The following is a 26,712-nucleotide window of genomic DNA, read 5'->3' as shown; positions in this document are numbered from 1 at the left end:
ATTTCTGATCCATTGTTGAATGTGATTTAACTGGTATCAGCCAGTTTCATTAAACTTCTGGTTTATGTCCAGGACCTCTGAGTACTTGGCAGCTCTGCAATTCTGTAGTCCTTGTGCATAAATAGTTAATGGGATTTTGTTTTCTTCTGTGTGTTTTTCGACTTTCTGTAGGGAGCAGCGTATGTGGAGTTCGACGTACACCTTTCTAAAGATCATGTGCCGATTGTATACCACGATCTCACATGTTGTATGGCCATGAAAAAGGTAAAGATGATATCTGTATTTTATCTTTAAGTGTGACCATTCCAGAGACTAAAATGCCAAGCTCTCATAGAAACAATTCTGGGGAATCAAGGAATAGAGTGGGAATAAATGTGTAGGATTACTGTGTGCATGAAGTAGGGTAAGGAAGCTGGATTTTTATTCTGATGTTGCAGCAACGGCATGTCAGATGCGTGGTTTGAGACTGGGCTTAAACCACAATACAGATAAGCATTCTGACAGTGAAAATGGAGATAATATAGCAGAGCAGACTGCAAGATAAATTCTCTCATTCTTCTTGGCACTAAGTCTGTGTCATCAAACTTGCACACATTGCAGTATTGCAATTTATTAGAAGTTTGGTTTTGAACAGTTGTGGAAACGGAACTTTGACTAAGGAAAATGCATGTTAAGCATATATTGAATCAGTGTTGTCTTGATGACTAGAAATTTCCTTATAATGAAGAGGGGAAATGAAAATTGACAGAATTTCTTTTAAATCAGATTTTTTATTTTGGTGGTGGGTTGTGTGTCTCAGTTTTACCAGGACACTTGACTTACAAGTTTTTGAGACTGGATAGACAATAATAAACTGAATTGCCTTAAAGTGTTTTTTAATGCAATTCTTTACTTAGAGACTTTTTTCCTGAATATATTAAGTGATCAAGTTTTTACAGAACATATGTGCTAACCTTTTCTAAAGAAAGAACAGTGAAGCATCTGACTTGCCTGAAAGACCAAATTTTGGGTTGGTTTTTGTGTTTTGGTTTTGGTTTGTTTTTTTACAAATTGATGCATTTTTGTCTCCTGAAATCTGGTCATCTTCGCCATTAGAATATCACTTGTATCTTTATAAATAAAAGAGAAAATATCAGTTGCCTTTAATGCTATCATATTAAAAGCATGTAGGCTTTTCTGTAGTTTTCAGCAATGCTTAATGATGTATTATTTCTCGTCAAAGAAACTGGATACGGAGCCTTTGGAACTGTTTGAGATTGCAGTCAAAGAACTCACATTTGATCAGCTGCAGTTATTGAAGGTATGTTACTTTGGCTAGTATGATATGCTATGTGTAGAATTTCAAATTGTGTATGTAGCTACACTAGCAGTAACTAGATAGTTTGGGGGGGGTACAAGTTTGAAAAATTGTACAAGTAGAAATAGCAGCTAGTTCCAGGAATATTACTATTGCGCCCCATTATTTCATTAGATCTATCTTCTAGAAAAATGGTCTGCAACTTGTGTAGATCCATACCATTATGCTAAATTTGGTATTTCTAAAAAGTAAGAAAGGCTGAAGGTGGCAGTAGGGTTCATTGACAGCCAGTGCTTTGGAGTCTTTGTTGAAGAAAAAGGTACTTGTTGAAAAGTAGTAATTTTCAAATGTTTCTCTGTTAACAAGGAAGATCTAAATTATACTGAATTACTCTCTTGAGGTGCATGTGGAGGTGTAGAAGGTTCTGTGATTTAATGGTATGGATTGACTGGACTGGCTAGATCTAATTGATTGCTTTTATTTAATTGATTGTCACTGTATCTTCTGAACACAAGTGCTCTGCCTGAATAAAAGGGATGTCATATGAGGCTGGGCTATTGAAGACCCAGCTGAGAGATCTGTCTTCAGTTAAAGAAACACATGGCTGGTCCAAGAACTATGTTTCTTTCTACTTAAAATTACTTGGTGTCCTTCTTTTTGAGGAGGCAGAATTTGAATGGAGCAAGGGAGTTCTCTCTGTGCCAGGCCTGATTGCAGTATGCGACTACATTATAAAACCACTGTCAGCCCTCTTGTCTGCACTTGTTTGGAAACAGTGTGACATCTAACAGAGAAGGGCTTAATATTCAGGGTTCTTCACATCATGTTACATTACAGGTGTTTCTACTCTTGAACATGTTTTCTGCATTTTCAGTAAGAAAACTTGCAGTTAGTTTTTGAGCTTTCCTTGGAATCTTCATGATCTAAAGTTTGAAAGAAATATATTGTGTATTAGAATTTCCTTTATTCTTTTGCAAATTATTAAAACTGTGCCTATAATGGAACTTAAAACTAGTTTATGAAGAAAATTAGATACATTTTACATGTAGTAAGATCTCTGTGGATAGAGTATTTGTTAATTTTAGCCTTCTTGTATTCTTTAGCTGGCTCATGTGACTGCCCTGAAAGTAAAAGACCACAATGGTATGTACATTAGTTTGCAAGAGTCTTGAGGTTTATTTGTTATCGTATAGTGATATTTGTATATACTGTAGTTGCAATCACTTGTTCTAGTCACATTTGGTTTCTTCCTGAGCATTTCCAAATGCTTTTGTAGTTACTTGAATTTTCTGCATGCAGTAGAGTTCTTCACTGGAAAGTAAATACCTGGACAGAACTTACTGCCCTGAGTAAGAGGGGACAGGAGGGTAGAAGACAAATGCATAGATAAATATATCTTTATGAATATTTGTAACAAAATTGCTGCTAATGTGCAGTCTTATGCTTTTCTAACTGTACCTTTTTGGCAGCTCTTCAGAAGTGCTAGCAAGTACTTTGGTAACTGCTGTGGAGTGTCTTATTGGTGCTGCTAATTTTTGGCCTTAATTCACCCTTTTTATAGTGACAGCAAACTGGCAAAGTGTCTTGCACGTCCTGCCCATCTGGGAAAAGATAAAATAAACATAAGCCTTAACAGGCAAGGCTGCTTCCACTGAATCTGATCCAATGACTGAAACAGTGAGGGGTAGGAGAAGCTGTTTCTGATAAATACTCTGGCAAGGCTTTTAAAGGGGAGTAAAAAATCTTTCCTACCTGCACAGCAGGAATTGCCTACACTGTTGTTGGAGTACACTGGTGTTAGAGGGAGGAAGTCTTAGGTAATCAAAAGGTAATCAACAGGTTTAGGTAATCAAAGACCTGATTCCATTTTTTACTCTTACAGGCCTCATGACTGTCAGCTAGTCTTCTCTTGCTGGGATTAGTAGTACTGCTGTTTGTTCTGATGCAATATTTTGTTTTTCTTTCCAGCATCTTTTAAAGAAGAAGAAAACTCTGCTTTTGAGATGCAGCCCTTTCCTTCTCTGCAGAGAGTAAGCAGTGAATATAGAGCAATAGAGATGACAACTCTTGAACAGGAAAACAGCATCTTTCTTTCAGTTTTGCACACATAGCAAGGGATACACATATTTGGTTTTAGGCCTCCGATATCAATGCTGGTACTGAGAACACAGGCTTTACTGTTGGCCATTGTAGCCTTTTCAGTGCTTTAAAGTAATAGTCTATATATATTTCAAGCTTTGTAATTCATAAACTCAAGCTGCATTGCTCAAGATATGATCAGTTTTACAGCTGGTTGACATCTGGGCATTGTGTTTTAATGCATCGACAACTGATTTCTAATTTTGGGGAACCCCTCCCACCCACCCCCCAAAAAAAACCCAACAAAACAAACAACAAACACCCAAGCACCAAACCAAACAAAATAAGACCACCACCACCAAAATCTCAGCAACAGCAAGAACCAAACGTGGCCTCATCTAACAGAGCCAAACACAAGAGAAAATTGATTTCTAGTATGGTCCTGCTTGTGACTACTTGCCAACTCTGGGCTTTGTGCTGGCTTTTGCTGACTAAACAAGAGTTTCATACCATTTACAGTGATTTTCTGGGGGGTATTTTTGTTTTCTTTTCCTAGAACTACATTTTTTTTCACTGTTACTGTTTTTCCCAATGTCCAAACTGCCCATTAACATGCCTTTTAGGGACTTGTTTTGTACAATAATACTGCTTTTTATTTGGATTATGAAGATTATTAATATCCAATTATTTATAGGCTTGTGCCAGAGCATATAGGCATCAGGTACAGGTCATATGCCTCCCTGTATTTTTCACTCTCTGATCAGATTAACTGCAGAAAATCAAGAACTTTGTGCAACAGACTAAACTGTTGAGGTTCAATTCCTCTACCTATTTTGAGTCCCTAAATTTAATTTTTCTTCCTGTGAGAAATGCATGTTATTTTCCTCTCCGCCTGTTATCTTTATAGGGTTAAAGAGTCATCTGCGGAGTTTTCCTTATTTTCATTAGCTGTTAGCTTCACCTTTTGATTTAAAGTCACTTTACAAATATTCTTTACAAGAATTTCACGTACTCTTTTTCTGATCATCATAATGGCAAGCTCATGGTTTTCATACTTAGGACTGTGTGTTACTTAGGATACTTTTTGCATTCAAAAAACCTTCCTGGTGAAGTATAAGAAACGTTTCTTCTTTAGGAGTACAAATGGGGAATTTCTCACACATGTTAAGGTGAATTGACTTGTCTTTGTACCTTGTAAGACTTTTGTCCTTAGGATTTCCTCCGTTTTTATGTATTTCCTAACTTAAAGCTGAAGTAGAAAAAGGTGTATCTTGTGTTAAATGTTTTTTATTCTACTTATAGACCCCACTGGTGTTAAATGCTAATGTATTTTCCCAGTAATTGCTTTCATAGAGTTGTCACCTCCTTTGCTGTGAGGTCTCATTATAAAGAGTTCTTTTTCAGGTCCTGGATTCTGTTTCTGAAGATGTTGGGTTCAACATAGAAATAAAATGGATCTGCCAGCAAAGGGTAAGTAAATGTACATGTGGCTGACTTGATACTTTGCCATTTTTATGGCTAAAGCTTGTAATTTAACTTGGCAATTAATGAGCTACAAAGGCATAATCTTGGGATTTTTAACGTCACTCTTTTGTTTTATTATAACCCGCTGTCTTTAAAACTGGCAGTATAGTAGCATCACTTTAGTAAATGAACAAACTCTTAAAACCAATAGAAAGTATTTATAGGATTGAGGTCATAGTGCAGCTCAGACTGCTTTTAGCTGAAACCCCTTTTTTAAAGTCAGTGGATCACAACAGATCGGGCATGCTATACATGGGAAAAGTGAGAAATTCAAACTCTTCTGGGCTGGTGCAGGAGCAGCTAGAGCATGGTGCAGTAATACAAGCAACTCTTCCCTTCTAGTTAGCACTACTGTGCACTCTGCTGGACTGCTTAGTGCTTTGACTAGAAGGAAAAGGTTGTCAAGGCTAGGACTAGAAGTCTGGACTGGTGGAAAGAAACTAGTAGTAGTAGGTGGAAGGCTGCATGCATGGAGACATGCTAATGCTCTCAGAGACAGCAGAAAGACTGGTCCCCTTTGTTTTTGATAATAGCAGGTACCTAGGTTATTTCTGCAAATTTGCTGTTGCATTTTTATATTTAGAAATAGCAATACAAAATATCTGTAATAGTTTTTAGTGATCTTTCATGGAATTCCTTTGTGTGTTCAAAATTAGAAAAGGCTTCCTAGAAACTCTCTCCTTGGATGGGATGACAATGAATTTTTTAGTGGAAGTTGCAGCTGAATTCAAACAGCAGGACCTCACAGACTGACAGTCCTACAGAGCTGTAACTAGTGCTCAGTAGGCTGAAGAAGTGACTTCTGTATTCGAAGTAGCAAACTGAATTCTCATTTTGCTCAGGGTGAATGAGATACCATTGCTGATTAAAATAATTTTAGTGAGCATTAATCTAAATGGCTGAAATTTCCCCTTTTTCTAGGATGGACAGTGGGATGGCAACTTGTCAACTTACTTCGATATGAACCTCTTTCTAGATATTATCCTAAAAACTGTTTTGATGAATGCTGGAAGAAGAAGAATTGTGTTTTCTTCTTTTCATGCAGATATTTGTACAATGTAAGTTAAGAAGAGATAAATTATGTATTTTGCTTTCTTCCTTTTAATGGTAGAATTTACTTTGGACATAAGACTACCCAACAAGAAACAAGTAACACATAATCTTAATGGACCTAACCTTTGGGTGCCAAAAAGTTGGAAATTGAAGCTAGACCACTTTGCCATCTGAGCTGTACCAAAAATAAGATAAGAGAACAAAGTCAAAGTAGCTAGGTTTTTTTTTCTGGTGCCTTCCTTAATGCTTCAGTCTTTCTTGACACAACAAAAAAGATCAAGATTTCTTCTGGTATTAAAGTCTTTTTCAGTCATACTTGAGGTGTATGCAAGCCTAGCTTACAAACAAAATCATTTTGGTACCTTTTTTTCTCCCCACTAGATCTGCCTTTTACAAAGGACAGAAAATGAAGGGACTTTGGATTACCTGTGTTTAAGTTTTTCTTGGGTGGTTGGTTTTAAGCAGTTTGCTTTTGTACTGTGGAATGTCGTATTGAGGGGTATTGGGGCACAGAAAAAGCATATGAGTTAAACCAGAGTACAAACAGTTGGGGTACATAGAAACTAACAATTTGATGTAGTACTTTGTAACCAGAAGTGATTTAGCACTGTCAATGAAAGGCTTTATGGAGATGACATTTGATGAGAGACTGTGCTGATGAAATACCGCTGTAAATTGGCAGGACAAAACCAAATCAAAGAGCTAATTCTCAAGATTGAACTTCCCTGCTTTTTTATGCATTTGCTACTTACAAACTTTTTTCCTAACAGGGTTCGGCACAAGCAAAACAAGTATCCCGTGTTATTTCTCACACAAGGAGAATCTAAACTCTATCCAGAACTTATGGATCTTAGATCTCGTACAACTTCTATTGCCATTACCTTTGCACAGTTTGAAAACTTGCTGGTAAGCTGACCAGTTCTGGTACTACTCTGCAGTAAAAGGAAACAAAATTACTACTACTTGTAAAGTTATTGTGTTTGACACTAATGTTTAAAATTGCAACTAACCTCATAAAAGCAATACAGTAACGTGGTGACTGCCAAAATAATGTCCTTCTTTTCAAGTATCTGTTTAAAAAATAGTGTTATCAATAAGCTCTTTATTATGAGTGAAACTGTAAGGAGGAGCAGGTGTCAAAAGATTAAAAACCTGATGTGGGAGTGTTTCAGAAACATGGATTTTAATCAAAGTGGTGTTTTTCAGGGAATTAATGTGCACTCCGAAGATCTCCTGAGGAATCCATCATTTATTAAAAGGGCCAAATCTAAAGGCCTAGTTATTTTTTCATGGGGTGACGATGCAAATGACCCAGACAACAGGAAGAAGTTGAGAGAATATGGTGTTCATGGGCTGATATATGACAGGTACTTAATTGTGCTTTAAAAATAATAATACAGCTGAGAGATTATTGCATCCTGGTTCTTGTGAAATTTCACATTGCTTGCTTTTTGGTTGACTGGGTGCAGAATATCTTCCTTTTGTACTATAAGTACAAGAAGCCCATAAGGCCAGGTCAAGAACAAAACTAACATTAACTTCTACTCTTTCAACTGTGTATATATGAGGGAAAATAACTGTTTATTGTGAGCTTAAATGTAATTTGATTCTTTAAAGAACTAGTGCATGGTATGGACTTTTAACATGCTGTTAACATTTTAACATGTTAACATGGTAACTTTTATAGGTGACATGTTGATGACAGTGTTATTTAACTGTTTGGCTGAAGTCTTCAGCTCTCTACATTTAGTTATGGAAATAGTTAACACAACTTGAATGACTTGAACTTCTGCCAACACACTGTTGTGTTTCAAAGCTGTGAATTTACTGTTTTTTTTCCTATTAAAATTAGCTTGGAGTTACAGCCAAGCAAATTGTCAAATTCAGTCGCTTCAGAAAGCAGTTACACACAAAATTCAGGTGGACATCAGAATACCATGGTAAAACTTAGAATGAAAATCTTACCTTAGTTTCTTACAAAACAGACTAAGTTTTAGCTTTTTTTATCATGAAAGATGTGAAATTAATTCTTACAAGCTGGTAATTAATTTGGTATTAAAAAGCTGTATTAAATTAAAATTTCTGAATTTCAAATTTCACAAACAGTCTGTGACTGGGAAAGCATTAATTGTAACTGAAGTGTCCAGTTATAGAAGACTTTAAACCCTTTTGCTTTATGCAAGGACATTGTTGCATATTGTTTTACTTTGGGGAAAAAAAAATAGGTGGGTGGGGAGAGAAGATCAAGTAATTGTCAAGGGCTCTGTTTTTTAAAGTGCAAACTAAGAGTCAAGGTATACAGAGGCAAGGAATGAAATAGCTTGCTTTTAAGAGTTCTAAGTTGCAAGTATAAAAAATAGTTAACTCCCTTCAGTCTGTTCTTGACTATTGGGAGTCCTTCCAGAGTGGTGGATTCCTCTGGTTTGCCAAAGGTTTCCTCGCTTATACTGTATACAATGTCTTTCTATTCATTGATGGAAAAGGAGAATTACCAGATTTTTACCTGAGGATCTGCTTCAGACTGAAGTAATTGAAACATAAGCCCTCTTTTCCTGCTACAGCAGTGCTACGTGTTGTGCCTCTCCTATAACTCAAGATTGAGGCCCTTCTGCAGATGAAAAGTATCTCTGGACTAGTATGCAGATGAACAAAATGTACTCTGACTCTTTAGTGTACAGTCATAGGGTTGTTAGGAAATCTGATCCTGTAGCATGCATAACTTGAAATGATAAATTATTAGTCTACAGACAGGTGGGGGTGTTTTACTCTAATACTAATAAATAAATTGTTCCTATGAAATGCTCATCTGATGTCTACTAATCCAGCCTTCTAAAGTTCTTAATACTCCTGAGTAATAGATACGCACTACCAGGGTAAAGTAGTAGACAGCCTTATTTCTGACTTCACCTTGGTTTTATTACTTTAGATACTTAATTGCCTAAATGATGTTACATTTATGTCAAGGCAGCAAGTCTGCTACATGTCACCTTATGTTCCCTTGCTGTTCAGTGCGTTTTGAGTTGCAGCATTTGCCTTTTGGTGACTGTCCAATCCATTGAAATTGCACATAGGCTGAACTCCCTTGTGGATTTAACTTGGGTGTGTGGGGAAATTAACCTTCCCGCGCTCTTTAGGCCATCTAGATTAATCACAGTATTCGTGTCTCCTCTCACCACCTGCCTCCTGTATCTCTTCCATCTTGTTGACTTCTTTCACTTTTTTTGAGAAGAACCCCCAAAAATCAAGTCATTCCAAAGCTGTTTGAAAAAAAGTACTTCAGTGGTGCAATTTTTCTTTCTTGTCCAAGTTACAAACTGCAGTTGAGTAGCAAACAATTATCTCAGTGCAATTGTTGGAGATTCTTAACTGTAATTTCTAAGTGGTGTTGACTTTTTTCCTGTAGGTCAAACCAAATATTGGAGTGTTCCTTTATAATTCTCAGTTATTTTCCAGAATTTACTATTTGTCTGAATAGAATAAATATAATCCTAATATGGGTTCCTTAGAAGGAACATGACACCTTGAAAATTGTATAAGATATCCCAAGCTGGATATTTTGAAATGTGGTTGGTACGGGCAAGTCAAGTCCTGTATGGCATGTCTAAATGTAAAACCTGGCAACAAGTGTTTCCATTCACATCTGGAGCTGCTGGGTAAAGAGGCAGTCTTTCAAACCATTTGAGAGTGTGAAGTTAGGAGTCTAAATTGTATTAAATAGGTATGGTGTGAGCATCCACATTCTGTGCTGTTCGAAGTTTAGAAGTAGATACATTTGGAACTAATGGAGCAGAACTCAGGGAGGAGATGTATGTACTTGTTTCTGGGTCCAGAAATAAGTAGGGACTGCAAGAATCTGTTTATTAGTGTAAAGCCATTTTTTTGAATCATAGAATCAACTAGATTGGAAAAGTCAAGATCCTCAAGTCCAGTGGTTACCACAGCACTGCCAAGTCCACCACTAAACCATGTCGCTGAGGGCCTCATCTACATGGTTTGTGAACACTTCCAGGGACGGTGATTCCACCACTGCCCTGGGCAGCCTGTTCCAATGCCTGAGCACCCTCTGTGAAGAAATTATTCCTGATATCCAATCTAAACCTCCCCTGGTGCAGCTTGAGGCCATTTCCTCTTGTCCTGTCACTTGTTACTTGGGAGAAGAGGGAGACCACCACCTCACTACAACCTCCTTTCAGGTATTTGTAGAGAGCAATAAAGTGTCCCCTGAGCCTTCTCCAGACTAAACACCCCCAGGCCCCTCAGCTGTTCCTCATCACATCTGTGCTCCAGATTCTTCTCTGGATCTGCTCCAGCACCTCAGTGTCTTTCCTTCAGTGAGGGACCCAGAGCTGAACACAGGATTTGAGGTGCAGCCTCAACAGTGCCCAGTGGAACAATCACTGCCCTGATCCTGCTGGCCTCACTGTTGCTGATACAGGCCAAGATGCTGTTGGCTTTGTTGGCTGCCTAGGCACAAGCTGGCTCATGTTCAGCAGCTACCAGTGAGCACCCCCAGGTTCTTTACTGCTGAGCAGCTTTCCAGCCACTCTTCCCCAAACCTGTAGCGTTGGATGGGGCTGTTGTGGCCCAAATGCAGGACCCAACACTTTGCCTTGTTGAACCTCATACCATTATGCTATGGTTGCTCCTACAAATTCCAAAATATTTCCAGGGTTGAAACAAGTTATGTTTCTTTCCATGGCTTCTGCAGGATTTTTGTTCTCTGGACCAAAGGGCAAGTCCATATATTAAAAATTGCTGTGGCTGGTGTTCTGTGGTGTTGTTTTACTAGACCTTAACACTGAAGATGCTTTAAGTCATTTGTCTGAATAAGGTAGGAAGTGAGTGACTGTTAGGTTGCTTGCATATGGCCCTGAGTTACTGCTATTGCATGTGGTAATTGCCTCAAAGATTACAAACTCTGTGGGTAGAGATGGTTTCTATAAGCTATTTTTTTTCCGACCTTTAATCATCCATGTAGAATTGGGCAAAACATTGTAGCCACTTGTGAAGATGGCAGAAAAACTGTGTCCTGAATACCAAAAGTTGCTGATACCAAGTGTCGGGCAATAAGAAAATGCAGGTAGGGGGTCTGCCTTTGTTTTGCATGGAGAAAAAACTGCAAGACTGAATCTGCAAAGCTTACAAATGCCAGCGCTACTTAAAAAATGATCTCATATGGGCAGGGGAAAGAGTTTGTTTTGGTTTTGCTTTTGTTTCCACATCCAGTCCTTTCCCCACTTGGGCTGCACATCATTAAGCATACCCAAAGTCATTAAACCAAATGGATGCTCTAGCGCAGTTGCTGGGACAATGTTCTGCTTTTTTCTTATGTTCAACTAGCAGTCATCTCTGCATCTAAAGTAGCCAAGCTGCTTGTGAAAAGGGCAACCTACAGAAAAGGTGCCACCTCTGCCTCCAGGCTTTCATGTGGGCCCTAATCCAGAAAAGTACTTTAAATGCATGACTGGGTATCTTCTGTTCAGACAAAATTAAATCTCAAGCTTAAAATGCTTTATTAATTCAATGCTTAGACTTTATTTAGAGAAGAAACTTTACTGTAGTAAAACTCTTCAGATTGGCAAAATATATTAATTTTAAAGCAGGATATGTGGAGTGTTTTATCTGGTATCTTTCTCCTGGATAAGCTGTGTAAACTCTGTCTGAATATACTTCAGTCAGTAAGAACAAGGCAGCCTTATGATTTTTACAGCAGTTGGCTATCTATCTGTTAAATACCAGTGTGGAGAGGGGGTGGGTGCTAACTTCCACTTGCATTATCTTTTTCCATTTAAGTTTGCTTTAAACGATCTGAGTTCTGTTTGTTGAATAATAGACACAGCTGCATGAAAATATTGAATCAGTAATCCTCAAACATTTATGCTGAAAGCTTCTCCATGAGAATATGCACTGTGTTTGTCTCCTCTATAAACACTACAGTTCCATATGGCTGCATGTTGCATTTGCAGACAAAAGCCCTGTGCTCTATTGGGAACTTTCCAAAACTAACACAAATTTAACTGGAAATAAAGGCAAAAGCATTCAAAAGACATCTCAGAACTAGAAACTGTCTAAATTTGTGCTGGTTTATTTGCCTGAAACTGAATGTTGCTTTGAATATTGGTACGGATCTATGTAGGATATCAACTGGTATTGCTTGATTTATAATCTACTCAATGATTGTATTAAGATGCAATGCAGTGGCAGTCTAAATCTTTCCTATTTTGTGAATTGCAAGGTAAACTCAAGTTTACCTTGAAATGTAAAGAAAAATGAAAACTTTCAATCGAGCTTCAGAAAATGTTTAGTGTGAAAACACTGTTTCAGTGGTGCTGCCTCTGCTTTTGGACCAAGCAATACTGAAGAAAACCAGCTGTGACTGGGACTTGCTGGAAGTATGTGTTTTCAGAGGTGACAAAAACACCTGATGGGAGCTAAGTACATCAGTTCCATGCTCAATGCATGACCGTAGTAAAGAACTAATAAAATACCTGCCAGAAGCTCCTTACAAACATAGTTAACCATGTTTCAGGAGCAAGGGCCTTAGAAACATGCATTTGCTCTTCTAGTGTCTGACTGATGGGAAAGACGTAAGATTTGCAGTTCCTAAGGTGTGTTACTGTATAAAAAAACTATCTTCTAATTTCAGTGCTTTGTCTTAAATGCATGAAGAAATTTGTAATAGGTAAGGTAACTTAGCTGAAGAAAGCACAGGTTGTACCTGCATCCTGGAAGGAAGGAAGGTTGAGATTTTCTTTTGCAGGTAACTTCTGTTAGGTGATTTTGGGTCACATCTTAGGCCTGTACTGGGTTATAGGTGCAGTGCAAGTGATTTTAACTGCTGTGCCTTCTACGTTATTTTATGCTGTGCCAGAAAAGTGGACAGCATTTGTCCTTACTTCTAGGAGCTTCTTTACAGAAACTATCTTTGATTTTACTGTATGGAATGTGATCCATGCCCTCTGTTTCCTCATCTAAATCCATTTACCATCTCACTCTTTGAGCTGCATCATTATTTTTGATGTCTTGGACTTGCCAGCAGTTCACTAGTTGTCTTGCTGGGGAAAAGAGATACCTTGGCACTATATCATATAGCTCTCCATTGTTTTGGTTGTGACATTTCGTTCCTTTTGGACTTACCTTGAAATTATGGTATGAAAGAAAAAGGATGATGCAATAAACCCAAACTGCTTTCTTGAAAGAATTGTAAGTGGAAATACGAATATTCCTAAGAGATTAAGACTCTAAAAGACTCTTTTTCCAGAAGTTTTCATTTGAAGGAGATAAACCTGGAGTTCTGCAATACCTGAACCTGTGCACAGTAGCTACACATGAGGGTAACTGGATGCCAGGATTTAGATTTGGGGTATAAATAACATGATGATGTTAGAAATTAATATCAGGAGATCAGGATGTCACAGTAAGTGTTGTACCCAGGTTAGGTTACAGTATCAGGAATGCTTTTGCTTTATAATGAATTGCACCAAAATAGTATTTGAGTTATTCTCAGTGCCTGCACTGTCAAATTCAAGAGTGTGTTTTGGGTTTGGACAGTCTGGTATGATGACAGTTCAAATCCTGCAGCCTGTTTTGCATTTGTGAAAACAAAGTGAAAGAGGATGTAGTATCGAAAACAGTTAAATTTGCATTAAGTATGAATGAAGACCAGATTTTTTGTTTTCTTTTTCACTCTTCATCTCATGTTGTAATGGTAATTTTAAAAAATGGTTCTGAACTGTGTGTGTGAAAATCCTTACTGAAACAGCAAGTACAAACTGTGCTCTGTATTGTGTACAAGCAGTGTATCACAGCATGTTCAAATAATCTCAGGGCTCTGAAATTGCTTTTATGCTTTTGACACCTGGAACGCTGCTCGTATTACTTCACTGCTTTGTGCCACCTGTAAAATCACGTTTTTCAGGAGAGTAAGGTAGATGTCAGTGGGTTGCTCTTGAGTATATCCAATAAAATATTAACCATTGTGCAAAAGGAATGCCATTTTATATTGCAACATGAGCGGCAAAACTTAAGGTATTAACCCCAGACATACTGTTTTTACAGACTTGCTGACACCTAGTTTTACTTTATTGGGGAAAAACCCCCAGTTGCTTCATGTAGTCTGCATCTCTGTGAGCTGTTGGGTTATACTGATCAGTGGTTCTTCTTTTCTCATTTATTCAGGATATATGACTCGAACCCTGAACAACCAAACATATTCCAGGTGGAGCAGCTGGAACGTCTCAAGAAAGAATTACCAGAGTTGAAAAGCTGTGTGTGTCCCACAGTTAGCCACTTCAAATCCATATCTCCATGTAAATGTCATCATAGTTGCCTGGAAGAGAACTCTGTAGATAACTTAAAGAGTGTTCAGATTCAAAAGGACTGATTCTAGGTAGAATGCTGGTGTGTATCTATTTAACTTTCACCATTGGAACAGTGCTGTCTATGCCTTCAGGTTTGTTTGGTTTATTTTTAAATCCCCAAATAGCAATAACTATGTTTGCCCTTCCTGACAGTACTTACTAAAATTTCAACCAGTGTTACAGTATTCAGCCAGTTACAGTCATCGTTTGAATTTACAGATAGTTTTAACTTTTGCTATAATCAAGTCTTACATCTTGAAAACGAAATAGTAACACTGTGTTTTTAAAAAATAAAAATAAAGTCTGAGGAGTGAAAGTTCAGAAACAAAATTGTAGGAAAATTTACAATGATCTGATATTGAATATGCTGAAAAATTGTTTTGACTTTGATTTTATTTCAGTGTGACAGCTTGTCAGCCTCTATCTGACAACAGGAAATTAAGATAGTGATTGTAACATACATATAATTAGATCTGGCCTGAATAAATTGGTACCTCATGTATACGAATTTGCACTGACAGACCCACCTGTACAGAGCTTTGTGCCACTGGAAAATATCTATATATTTTTAAGTAAACTGCAGTGTGTATGAACTCATTTTTCTGCCGCTTCATTTAGGACATTCAGGCTGCTGCTGTTGTTTTCTCCATTGCCAATTCAGTGGTACAGTGTCTGTATATAGCAGTCAAGGGTGAACCACGAGTACAATATTCCTTTCATTAATCTCACACAGGCCTGCTAAACTTCAGAAGTGTTGCTAATAGTTTTAACAGAGTAAGAGAACAGTCTTCAGTGGTTGAGAATCTTATTTTGCACAATAACCTTAATAAACAGAGTATAAACCATGCACAAACTCTGCAAATTGCATGCTTTAGTTATTAAGCATGAAATTTAGGTGTTTGCTGAGGTCCTTGCATCTTTACGGTGCTAGTTATGTGTGAAGGGTGCAAGGACCAACTCGGCTACTTCTCTGCCTAAAACCACAGGCCTGTCATTTACAAACATTTGAAGAAAAGGCTTTACCACACATGGTTTGTCGTATTTACATAATGCAAGCTACTGGCTTTTGTATTTTGCGAGATTATTTTTTGTTTGGTTTTGTTTTTTTTTCCTCAGAGCAAAAATCACACGTGTACTGAATTCAGATAATCTGTATTCTGTTGGCTGGTATCTATCCTCTGTAATTTATTACAAAGTCATAGTTTAGAGTTCTTAATAGGTAGGCATGCATGTCCTTTTTCCTCCTGAAGTTGCAGGTCATGCCAACACAACAGCTGTAGCTTTCTACTGAAGTGTTAATGTATAATAAGAATGAAAAATATTTATTTTTTTCTCTTGTAAATTGACAATGAAAACCATAGTATGTACTATATTCTTTATATACAGGCATTGCTACATAGAACCGACTGTACAGAGTAAAGCCATTGCAAATAAGTGCTTGAGCCTGCACTGCTGAGCAGTTTGAAACAGCTTGTTTCGACTTGCCTTGTGCATTTTAGTATTTGAAGTTCTTTTGTCCTGCACAAACAGCACAGTAATGAATAGGATCCTGGAATCTGTCTTTTATTTAAAAAAAAAAAAATAAACACCACACACAAAACTTGGCAGTGTGTGAGCTGTGGTTTCTGGGAGGGAGGGAGGGAGGCAGCGGGACTGAACCAGATTCCTGGCATCAGGAACCTGTGGCTGTTTTACAGAAAGTTCAGGTTCCTCACGGATGTGATTAATTCTGATTCTTTCCCCTTATTTGTATACCCGTAGGGGGGTTCTCTTGTCAAGTCTCGAGGGCTTTGCCAGTGTATGTGCTGCCCCTACCAGAGTTACTGTTCATGAATGCTGGGCAGCACATACACTGAGATGTTGGACGTAACAGCTATTTTGTGTGAAAGCAGCTTAAAAGCTGCATTGTCGAAGGCACTCTCAGACTCATCGCAATGTGATTCTGAGAAGGGCTTAGGCACGCTTGGAAACTAATTTCCAAACCTTCAGTTGCTCAGAAAATACCATCTGCCTGTTCTGTTTGCAGGGGGTGGGGGTGGAAATAAATACACCCCACCGTGGTGATGATTTTGAGCAACGTTACAACTTTTATGCATTCTTGCCCACTGCCTTCTTTACGGAGAGGTGGTTTCAGCAGCTCGCTCTAAACCTGACTGGACTTCAACAGGCCTGTCTGCTGGCTCACTCCTGAGAGCCGAGCTCAAAACAGTCACCAGGGAATTAAAGATTAACACTGTGGGCACTGGTGGGGGGAGCTCTGAGTGAGACTGGTGTTGCCAAAGAGGATTTTAGGTACCCTGGTGCCTGTGCCATCCCTGTGCCCTCACGCAAGCACATGGCCACTCTACACTGACACTGAGCTAGAGTGAAGGCTCCTGGAAACTGCATCCCGAGTGCCCTGGCAGTTGCTCTCCCGTCTGCCAATGTAAGCATGTTGCCTGGTGAAACATGCTTTTGTTTTCTACTCCTGCTTTTGCAATGTTACCTTTTGGACCCACCTGAAGTCTGGCCTGTGTGTGTGAGACCCAAGTTACTTCATACTCGGTCCTCTGTAAGTAAGTGGGAAGGGGACGTGAGAACGTTGTCCCACACAACACAGGAGCTGGAGAATGAAAGCTCCTCTGCATCCTGCAGCAGAGGTTGTCTGCGGTGGGGAGCTGCTGGCTCCTGGCGCTTCCCCCTGCGCTGTAGGCACTGAATCACTCCCAGCGAGTCCTACAGCTTTGTCTCCCAAACGGTGTGGATGAGGTCACGGCTCCCGCACCACAGCAAAGCTGCTCTTCATGGGCCCACCATCACCGCTGGCGCGGTGTCCTGCTGAAACGAGAGGCGCGAGAAGTGCTCCGCAGTCACCGCCTGCACTGACGGTCCCTCGGAGCTGTCCCCCGTCACGATAAACGCGTTTAGCGGTGAAGCGGCCCCGGCCGGGCTTACCGCGATAGGGCCGCCCTCTCCGCTGAGGGCCGCGGGGCGGGACAAGATGGCGGCAGCGGGGGGCGGGCGGTACTTCTGCACGGCGGGCCGCGGGCTGGAGCCGTTCCTAGAGCGGGAGGTGCGGGCAAGGCTCGGCGCCACGGAGGTAAGGAGCTACCTGGGCCGGACGGCACCGCTGCGGCTCGGCGGCGGACGCGGCGACCCGAAACCGGACGGGGCCTCACAGGTCTGGTCTCGGTCTTAAACTGGGCGGGAAGGGGCCTCGAGATACTGGTGCAGCCCCTGCTACGGGCAGCGATATCTGCCCCTCGGTCAAGGCGTGTACCCTCGCCACTCCCGGTGAGCTGACCGAGTGCTCACCCAACGCACGTCCCCAGCGTGGTTTATAGTTTCTGTTCTTCCCCTGAGGTGGACTGCATCTCGGGAAAGGTGTTCTTCAGCACAGAGGCGGACCCGGGCGAGCTGAGGAAGCTCAAGTCTGGAGAGCGGCTGTTCTTGCTGCTCAAGAAGCACCCAGCGCTTACGGTTGTTAGAAATAAAGGTACGGCACTGATCCCCCCCTCCAGTGTGCTCACGGGGGGGGTGGGCAAAAACGGAACTCCCGGTTCCATTCGTGTGTGTAAAATAGAACAGAAACCCAAGAAAATCTGGAGAGGGACTTTTTACAAGAGCAGGCAGTGACAGGACGATGAGGAATGGCTTTGAGCTGCCAGAGGGGAGATTTAGGGGTTTGTATTAGATCTCTTACCACCTCAGGTTCTGTACATATATGCCTATGTGTAAGACATATAACAAACGCTCCACCCTGAAAACTGAGGTCTGTTTCTGGACCTTCTGCATTGTAACAAGCCGTTTTCTTTGAAGGGAAGTGATCCTGACATGTATCTTGTGTCACTTCAGTGCACAGATCGTGCATGTTCGGTACACAGATTCCTTGTGAATTTCAGCTGCTCGGGTCACATTCACTGTCAGTGCCGGAGTAAGCAGTGCTGGTGGGATTTAATTTGGGAGATCACAGATGGGCTTGTAAAACGGATTGTAAAATTTAAAACGAGAAATAGAAATACTTCCCCACCCCCCCTTTACTTTTGACCAGCTTCAAGGTTTTAAAATGAATTTGCCTCTGTATTCCTGGTACCTGTTCTGTCACCTCTAGCTCGAGGGGACTACCCATGGGTGTAAGTTTAGATGTGTGTCGGATGATTTAATCTTGGGTCTGCGGAGCTGGTAATCAAAGGGGTGCCTGGATCTCTGCTCGGGGAGTATGTGGGTGTTGATGTGGGTGTTGAGAGCTCAGCTCTGCCTGTGATGTGCTGCTGCTATGGTCCCTGGATTCAAATATTAATGAAATCTGAACACAGTCTCTGTTAGCAGCTGTTCTCAATCCATAGGAAAATCCAGTGTTGAGCCTGAGCTGCTTAACCTGAAACAGCTTTTTCTTCCAGGGAAAATGCTGCATGACATTAAAAGCCTTTTCATTGAAGAGCCAAAGTATTGGTGGGACGTTATCTCTATTTGGAGAAACCTTCATGGGTGTGAGGGTAAAAAAGATGATGTCTTTCAAGAAAATCCATTGCCTCTCAAGAGAAAATCAGAAGAGACAGATACTGCAACTAAAAGGCAGAGGACAGAACAAGTGAGACAGACTGTGTCTGAGGAACATCAGCCAGAAGCTGGAGAGAGGTGTGTGATACCAGAGGACTGCCAGACTGAAAGCGAGACTTCCTTAGAAGACTCTTCCAAAAGCAGTGGAAAGAAAGCTATTGCAAATGAGCAGCTTAACTTCAGTTTCAGAGTTTCTTGCCGTTGTAGTGGAGCAGTTGCCAAAGTACTTACGTCACAGGTATGCCTACATACATATGTATGTTTTAACAGAATTCAGCAAAGTGAAGGGAGACATGTGGTTTGTCATTTCAATTATGTTGTATGTTTTAGAATTGCAAAATGATCTCATTTTTTTCTGTATTTTCTCAAAAAAAAAAAAGCCTTTAACCTGCATTTACCTGAAGCAAGTGGAAATACAAGGGCTGTTGTTAACTACTGGGCACTGTTTCTCTGAATATTTTTCAAATCAATGCCTTTTATAGAGGTTAAGTAAAGGTAAGAGGCTGAGGTAGTTTGGCCCCTGGAGTCTGAGGAGTGATCTTATAGTGGTTTACAGCTACTTAAAGGGCCATTGCAAGGACAGTGGAGTCAGACTCCTCTCAGTGTAAAACCAGGGCAAAACCCAGAGCTTGCAGCTTCGGTGGGCTCTGGTTCAGTACTGGGGAGAACCTGATCCCCAGGAGGGTGGTGCAGCCCAGAGACATGTGTTGGGGAGTGGATCTTGGTCCTTTGGAGAGAGTGGTAGCATAGAGACGTCCAGGGGCCTTTTCCATCCAGTCCTCTTCATATCTATAATTCCTTTCTAGCATGAAGAACATAAAAAGATTAAAAAAGCTCCAAGCAACCATGTGTAGCTGCAGTTTATGTAGGTTTCTCTTACTAGAAGATAACAGTAGTTAAACTAGGCTGTTCTTGTTTCCTACTGAAGTACTTTGGGAAGGTGGGACACATGAGGCTGCCAACATGAATATTTGCTTAAATTTGTGCTGTGTGTTCTCATATTCAAAAGATAGCCAGAGCTTTCTATAGATGACATGAAAACATGAAAATTGTGAGTTGCAGTTATGCATTCACAGGTTTTCTCTTAGGTAATTTAGTTTACAGCATTAGGAATTTTGTGTGTGAAATATAATTCTAAAATGATGACATTTGTTGTACTTTGGGCAGTACTTGATCTTCAGCCTCCTGCCCTCCAGCTGAGGAATAGTCATTTTGTCTGGAGATGTGTTTTCTCTGCCCGTCTCTCTCACTTTGGCCTGTTATACTTCTGGTCTTTGTATGAATTGTTCACCTAGGGATGGAGAAAGCCTCTTTCTTTTTGCAGGTATTTATAAGGATTCTGCAGTCTGTGGTCTGTAATATTCTCAATTCTGTTATTTTTATGGCCTGTGACTGTTTTTCCCCTTTGCAGGAGATTGGAAGAGCTGTTGGTGTGACGCTAATGAAGCAGTGTGGCTGGCAAGCTGATCTGCGGGACCCTGATGTAGAGGTAGTGGTGTTTGTCTGCCAGAGGGTCTGTTGTTGCTACCAGCATTGCCCCTGATCTCTTTTGTTTTGTTCTCTGTTCCCTTTGCACTCACAGCCGTGGCTTCTCCCTGTTTGGCTTCCTGCTGCTGAATTAAACGACAATTGATCTGGTAGTGTTGAGCAAAGCTTCTTGTTAGCCATTGTGTGTGTGCCTTACAGAACACTTAAATAATGATGAGAATGGCTGTCATGGGCCTGTGAGTCAGGGGAACAATCCATACAGGCAGTGTCCCAGGATCCAGCATGCTTAACAACAGCTGGACTATGACTGTTGAAAATGGAGATTACCTGAGCCATTGGGCCACCTTGCAGCCTTTGTAGGCAAGCAGTAAAGTCATGTTCTTGAGGAACCTGACTTGAGAATGCTGTTCATGGAAGAGCCTCCTCCTAGACCCTGTTCCTGACAAGCAGCTTGCTTAAGGCACTCTGCACAGTGCAAGCTGTCTGGAGACCTGGGAAAGGATTCATTGCTGTCAAAAGCTCTTGTCAAAGGTGTTTATCCATCCTTGTGCTTGGTGTATGGAAGTTGCTCTCAGCACTGTTGCTGAGAGATCTGAGGCCTTCTGTAAGAGCTCTGGGTTCATCCACTGGTTCTGGTTTTCCCAGGCCTTGCATTAAATAACAGCTTTATTGATCTTCAAGTGGGGATTTTGTTCTTGTCCAGATTTTTGCTCTGAAACCATTCAAACGCTGAGGTCTGGGGTATTGCAAAAGTATCACTCTTTGGGCTTTTTGGAGTGAGGGATTGTAGTCATGCAAGACCTGTTGGGGAGCTCAGTCATCTTTTGGGATGCTCTCTATGGGACAGAATGACAATTGTTTTGAGCTGCTTACATTTCTCAAAGGATTGCATTAATACTTTCCATCTAAAATTCTCCTTAGTAGCACTCATGGGGTGTTTTTTCGTGGGTCTTTTGTTTGCTTGTTTGTGTTTAGTTTGGTTTTAGTTTGTTTTTCTGGGAGGTGGTTGGTTTTTTTCCTTAAATTAGGAAGGGTGTACTTGAATACCTGAGTACTAGTATGCTGCGAATAATCATAGAATGGTTAGGTTTGGAAGGGAGCTTAAAAGATCATCTAGTTCCAACCTCTCTGCTTAGAGTTAATGCTTTTATGAGTAAAAACATCCATTCAGTGTTACAAAAACTAGTTCCCTTAAAGATTTAAGTGCTTGCTGATGGATTCCTAGCTGAGAGAATTCTCTTCACAGCTTGCCTAAATGCTAAATCCTCTTTAAAATGGCATTCAGATTATCTAGTGAGATTTCTTCCAATTAATCATAGCTTTCTGAAGCATATATTTTTGTTATCAAAAAACTACAGTTTGAAGCTTGTAGGAACATCTTTTGTGTCTGGTTTACATGAGTTAAAGCTGTTGTTATGTCAGGTTGAGAGTTTCTAATGTAACCTGTTTTCTCTTTCAGATCTTCCTACATCTTAATGATGTTCACTCTGTGGTGGGGATTCCTCTTTTCAGGTAGGCATTCTCCTCACTGGATTTGTCTTGTCAGTGTCGGAACAGGAATGATTTCTAAATACTCTTGCTGCCCACTGTGAGCATTTATCTTCTGGTTTAATATTCACTGCACTATTGCATTAGTCTTGTGGTCTGCCTGGAGCTTATGCCAGCATGTAGGCCAGACTGTGGTTTCTACCTGTCTGCCTGCAGATCTGTCTAGTTCATTTGTTCATGCTACATAGGCTTTCCCGGGTGGTTGTATTGCTATCTTAATGTTGATTTTTTGCTGTCTGCAGGCTTCCTTTGGCAAACAGAGAGTACATCAAGACGCCAGGACTGCGGTCAACAATTGCATGGGCCATGGCATCTCTGGCTGAAATCAGTGTAAATTAATGCTCACGGCAAAGATGTAGAGTCCCAGATTCATAGGGTTTGCCATATCTGTGATCAGAGTGTGCTGGCACTTGCTGTTTGACCAGATATCTGCTGTAATCCCAGGTCCTTTTCAGCAGAGGTGTTATTCCTTATGCAAAGAGATGTGTAAATGGCAAGGTTTTTTCCACTGTCTAGGCTTCAAACCCTGTTGTATTGTTCTCCCAAGGGAAAACAGAAGCAAGTGTGATGTTTCCCACAGATTAATTAGATACCAATATCTATCTGCTGTCCACTCGTATTCTTTGTCTCTGAATGTAACCTCAAGGCAGGATGTGTTGATGCCTTCTATTTAGTGAAACTATTAATGCTTTTACTATACTCCCTACAGGCAAGTTTGGCCTGGTAAATCAGTAATTATTGCACTGGGTTTAGTGGGAATATGTAGGTGATCTGTACATCCCCAATTAAGCTTTGTCCTGGGAGAGGAGTCTGTCTTGATTTGCATGCAATAACCCCATTATTTCTGTAGGCTGGTGCCTTTGTGCTGGATCCCATGTGTGGGCTGGGAACGATACTGCTGGAAGCTGCCAAAGAGTGGCCTGTAAGTATCCCAGTGGCAACAGGCAGGACCTTTGCAAGGTGGCTTGTAGTTGCATTGAATAAAATCTGTACCACAGTTACACCAAAGTCATTACTGTAAACCAAAGTGATATTTTCAGACAGTTGTAAAGTGATCTAGTACAAATGTTCCTCCACAGGAATGTAAATCCAAGTCCAGCATATTTGTGCATGCAGGTGTTGGGAGCCCTGGATTTATACCTCAGGGTTTGTGTGAGCCTTTCAAACTGCTTGGGCTTATTCCATGATCAAAGGTGTCAATGCATGATCAAAGGTATTAGCAGGCAGTTGTCAGAGGCAGCAGTATGGCTGTTTGTAGCGAGGTGGAGTCTTGCCGTTAGGATGTAGCCTCAGTCTTTCTGTAAGTATTTTGATCAGACTAGAATATGGAAGGGATGTAGATAGCACATACTTACACTTCCCCTACTCCTCTGTCTTCTGTGTGTCTGTAGTGGTAGTAGATCTCTCAACAAGGGCTTTATCTCGAAAGAGCTGTACAACAAAACAGTTCTGAGGAGGGATTATAAAATAAATACACCTGTTTGTCAACAAAATTACTTCTCTCTTTTTCTTTGAACAGGAAGCCTGTTACTGGGGTGCTGATATAAGTGATTCACAGTTAGAGGGTGCAGATGTGAATATTAGGACTGCAGGCCTGATGGATAAGATTGAATTACTTAAAGCTTCTGTGAAAGGTATGTGTGTTGTATGTGAAAGGCTTTCCAAGTGAGACATATTTGGAGTGGTTTTCGTGATTCTGGAATTATGCAGGTAGTGGAGGTTCTCTTGAGGTCAACAATGTGAGTAGTGACTCCGTAGTGCTAGTGAATGGATAATTATTTGTTTCCCCCTTCTCGCCTCTGGGAACTTTGGTAAGAATAAACTCAAGAGAAGACATTGAAAATAATAATTGTCAGACATGAGCAGTAGTTTTCTGTCATAATGGTAAATTTGTGAATACCACAGAGACTACATACATGTGAGAAGGGTTTCTTTGCCTAATGGGAACACAGTGAGGACAAATCCAGATAAATGTGGCTTGCAACTTAAATTTACCAGATGAATAGTAAGGGGGATTCATTAAGCTCAGTGTTGAATTGTTAATGTTTTGCAGTAGGAGTATTTTAATTGACAGTGCCTTTCTTCTGGAATTGGGAATCTGATTGCTCTCAGCTCTGGGGAGAAGGTAGTAAATTTATGACCTTATTTGGACCTCAGAGCCTGAATCTAAATTAGTCCTGTGTGAAATCCATGACAGATAAGAGCTGGGTGTTTTTCCCTGTGCAGGGGTGATGAAATATGCATTTATTTTTTTTTTTTTTACCTTGCAATATTTATTTCTTACCAGAAGTGCAAGAAACATTATTTCTCATTAATAACCCAAACTGGGTCAGATTGGTCAGGGCCGTGTCCAGTCGAGTTTGCGCATCCTGAGGGATGGAGAACCCATAGTCTTACCCTTTTGTATGCAGACTATGCTCTGGCCAGCGCAGCCTGTGTGTGGCTGGCCTTCATCACCACAAGGGTGCAGTGCTGACTGTTCCAAGAATGCAGAAACTTTGGGAGGTAATTCATAGACCCTAAATCCAATAGAATCCAAGTGATTCTGCCTGTAACCAGATTATTGGGGGAATAAAAAGGGTATGGATGGAAATTCAACATATCGTGCCTTGTCATTCATACGTGTGTATCTGAACATCTGCACTAAGTGAAGTGTTTGCAAGCTTAACTCTTCTTTTGCATTTGGTTTGTAAAGATGCACAGGTGTGTTGAGAAGCAGAAGTTAGTTTGGAACCATGCCATCCCTGTCTTACTCTCACACCACCAGTAACACACATACCACCAGTAGCAGGGAATCTGCAAGTGAAACCACACTATCATGCATCTGTTTCTTCCCAGTCTGCATTTACTTTGGCTTTGTAAGTGTAGTTTGTGAGGATAAGTATAGAAGGAGGTGTGAGTCTGGGTCCATGATCCACATAAGAGCGGGCAGACAGCTGCGTAAGGTGGATGGGGGCATAGATGCTGCTCATTGTTCGTATAGTCGGATGTAAAAACCTGCCTTTATTCTTCAGCGTTACCATTGCCTTCAGAAAGCTTCGACGCTGTGATTTCAGATATTCCATTTGGGAAGAAGTTCAAGATCACAAAAGACATACAGATCCTACCAGATATTCTCCAGGAAATGGAGAGGTATGTGTGGCCTTTGATATGCTTGGAGTTTGTGTAAGTGTCTTGATAGTCTGCAGTTTTAAGTGTTCATTCAGCTTCATGTTTGCTCTTCTTCAAACACTCTCCAGCTCTGTACTTCATCCTGGGCAGGTTGTGAAGGTCTCAGTCCTTTTCTTGTTTCTTGGAGGCTGTTGTGGCTTGTGTTGCAAGCTGTGGAAGCGCTGATAGTAGCGCAAGATGACAAGGAATGAGTGTGTGGTGTGAGTGTGTGGCATGTCACAAATGTCCTTTACAAGGCAGAAAGAAGAAAGAGAAGAGGATCACCATGGCCAGCCAAATAAAGCAATAATCCTTTCCCAGAGGTCTGCTTGTATAAAATCATAGGTTTTCCTTTTGGGTTCACAACCAAGCTTTTACCAGCCTGCATTGCCAAGAAGGATCTCAGACCAGAAAATGGTGATGTGCTTTTTCCTTTCTGTTAGCATGTACTGGAATATCCAGCTAGCCACCTGGTCTGCTTTTAGATGCCTCTGTTCATCCCTCATCCTGTCATTTTGTGGTAGAGTTCAATCAAGTTAATAGTGGGCTGCTTCTAACAGGCAGTTCCATCTATCTGCCTCTTTATGTCTTGGCTGAAAACAAACCCTTTCTGTAGGGCTGATCTTCAGCGGTTGTTGATCTCACTTAGCCAGTGCCAAAATGTGATGGGAAGGTGGTGAAGAGGTGAGGTAGCTCCATAGAATGGCAGGGCAATCTTACATAATCTTGTGTTGACCACCCCTGCCTTTGGCCATGCTTGTCTTCTGGTCTCATTGCTCTGCTGGGCCATGCTAACCAAAGTATTTCCTTGGGAAGGGGAGGTGAGGAAGGGACCATTATCATGAGAGCTCCATCAGCAGGACTGTTTAATCCACTTGCAGTGAACAGAGCCAGGATAGTCTTTCCCCACCCATCCTCTCTCAAAGCCAAATGTAATGGTTGCTCATGTACTGAGGAAAATGGATTACGATCAATGGTTAGTATTAATCTGCTTTGTGGACAAGGTCCAGTTCTCCAATCTGGGATGAGTTATGAAGTTAGGGATTTAAATTCCATTTGGAGATGTAGGTTACTGAGTTGAGCCATGACCCTTAACATGCTTAGGTGTTCTGTCAAATGCAACTGACATCTCAGGTGTCAGCAGTATTGAGTTCTGCCCAGATGAATGAAGGCGAAGCAGGATAACACCTAACCTCTGTTTTTCCTGCAATTGCCAGGCTACTTCGTGTTGGAGGGACTGTTGTATTGCTGCTGAGCCGTGATCTCCACAAGCGCATGGATGACATTACCAAGTGTATTGAACACAACTCCCCTGGCGCCATTTCTGATGGTACAAGTGAAACCACCACTGCAGAAGACCTGCATGCTGATGGAAATTCTTCCTCCTTGGTGAATGGTGTTGAAGAATCCTTTCTGAATAGTAGACAGACATGTTTTGGATCTCTGGTTCTAGATGGTGTCTATGCTGTTAGTCTTGGAAAGACAGATGCTTTTGTACACAAATATAAGAAGATTTCTACTGCTGGGAATCAGTAGCTTTCTTGCACTGTGCCTAAGTGAACTTGAGCCCTTGTACACTTGAAAAGCAGCACGGCAGTGATCTGCTGGAACCCTGCTAATCCAAACAAACCCTTGTGTTTGTTAGCTCACCTCACTTCCTTTGAATGTCCTATG

General features: G+C 40.8%; 2 protein-coding genes across 11 annotated transcripts in view; both read left to right on the top strand.

Moving 5' to 3' along the window:
* The window catches only part of GPCPD1 (glycerophosphocholine phosphodiesterase 1), a 43,894-nt gene extending 27,981 nt beyond the window's left edge, over window positions 1-15,913 (top strand). For 7 of the 9 annotated variants that reach the window (XM_061356158.1, XM_061356159.1, XM_061356154.1 and 4 more), the window contains 9 exons: window positions 172-264; window positions 1,223-1,300; window positions 2,401-2,440; window positions 3,266-3,327; window positions 4,781-4,846; window positions 5,822-5,958; window positions 6,724-6,859; window positions 7,160-7,320; window positions 14,132-15,913. In XM_061356158.1, coding sequence (XP_061212142.1) covers window positions 172-264; window positions 1,223-1,300; window positions 2,401-2,440; window positions 3,266-3,327; window positions 4,781-4,846; window positions 5,822-5,958; window positions 6,724-6,859; window positions 7,160-7,320; window positions 14,132-14,336 — 978 coding nt within the window. In that variant the 3' untranslated portion in view covers window positions 14,337-15,913. Of the gene's footprint in view, window positions 1-171; window positions 265-1,222; window positions 1,301-2,400; window positions 2,441-3,265; window positions 3,328-4,780; window positions 4,847-5,821; window positions 5,959-6,723; window positions 6,860-7,159; window positions 7,321-10,931; window positions 11,034-14,131 lie in introns of all 9 variants that reach the window. The other 2 variants (XM_061356153.1, XM_061356160.1) reach the window with 2 other exon arrangements.
* Window positions 15,914-17,286: 1,373 nt separating this feature from the next.
* On the top strand, window positions 17,287-26,706 carry THUMPD2 (THUMP domain containing 2). Of its 2 annotated transcripts, none has more exons than XM_061356140.1 (10): window positions 17,287-17,392; window positions 17,656-17,788; window positions 18,693-19,090; window positions 20,264-20,341; window positions 21,800-21,852; window positions 22,131-22,218; window positions 22,739-22,810; window positions 23,408-23,522; window positions 24,903-25,020; window positions 26,256-26,706. In XM_061356140.1, the coding sequence occupies exons 1-10, from the start codon at window positions 17,294-17,296 to the stop codon at window positions 26,572-26,574; spliced, it is 1,473 nt and encodes a 490-aa protein (XP_061212124.1). In that variant the 5' UTR covers window positions 17,287-17,293; the 3' UTR covers window positions 26,575-26,706. The 2 variants fall into 2 exon arrangements, with proteins under 2 accessions (XP_061212124.1, XP_061212125.1); XM_061356141.1 differs by having other exon boundaries at window positions 17,291-17,392; window positions 24,945-25,020.
* The last annotated feature ends 6 nt before the right edge of the window (window positions 26,707-26,712 follow it).

This window comes from Neopsephotus bourkii, unplaced genomic scaffold (assembly GCF_033783945.1).
Source record: "Neopsephotus bourkii isolate Nb327-2 ecotype Australia unplaced genomic scaffold, CSIRO-AGI_Nbou_v1 NB_845, whole genome shotgun sequence".
Lineage (NCBI taxonomy): Eukaryota > Metazoa > Chordata > Aves > Psittaciformes > Psittacidae > Neopsephotus > Neopsephotus bourkii.
The sequence above is the reverse complement of the archived record's forward strand: the minus strand, read 5'-3'. Positions and strand labels throughout refer to the sequence as shown.

Excerpts from the sequence above, each read along its gene's own strand:
- THUMPD2 (XM_061356140.1), top strand. The coding sequence starts at position 17,294 with ATGGCGGCAGCGGGGGGCGGGCGGTACTTCTGCACGGCGGGCCGCGGG. Across the intron at positions 17,789-18,692 it reads TACGGTTGTTAGAAATAAAG|GGAAAATGCTGCATGACATT; the intron begins GTACGGCACTGA and ends TTTTTCTTCCAG. Across the intron at positions 22,219-22,738 it reads CATCTCTGGCTGAAATCAGT|GCTGGTGCCTTTGTGCTGGA; the intron begins GTAAATTAATGC and ends TTATTTCTGTAG.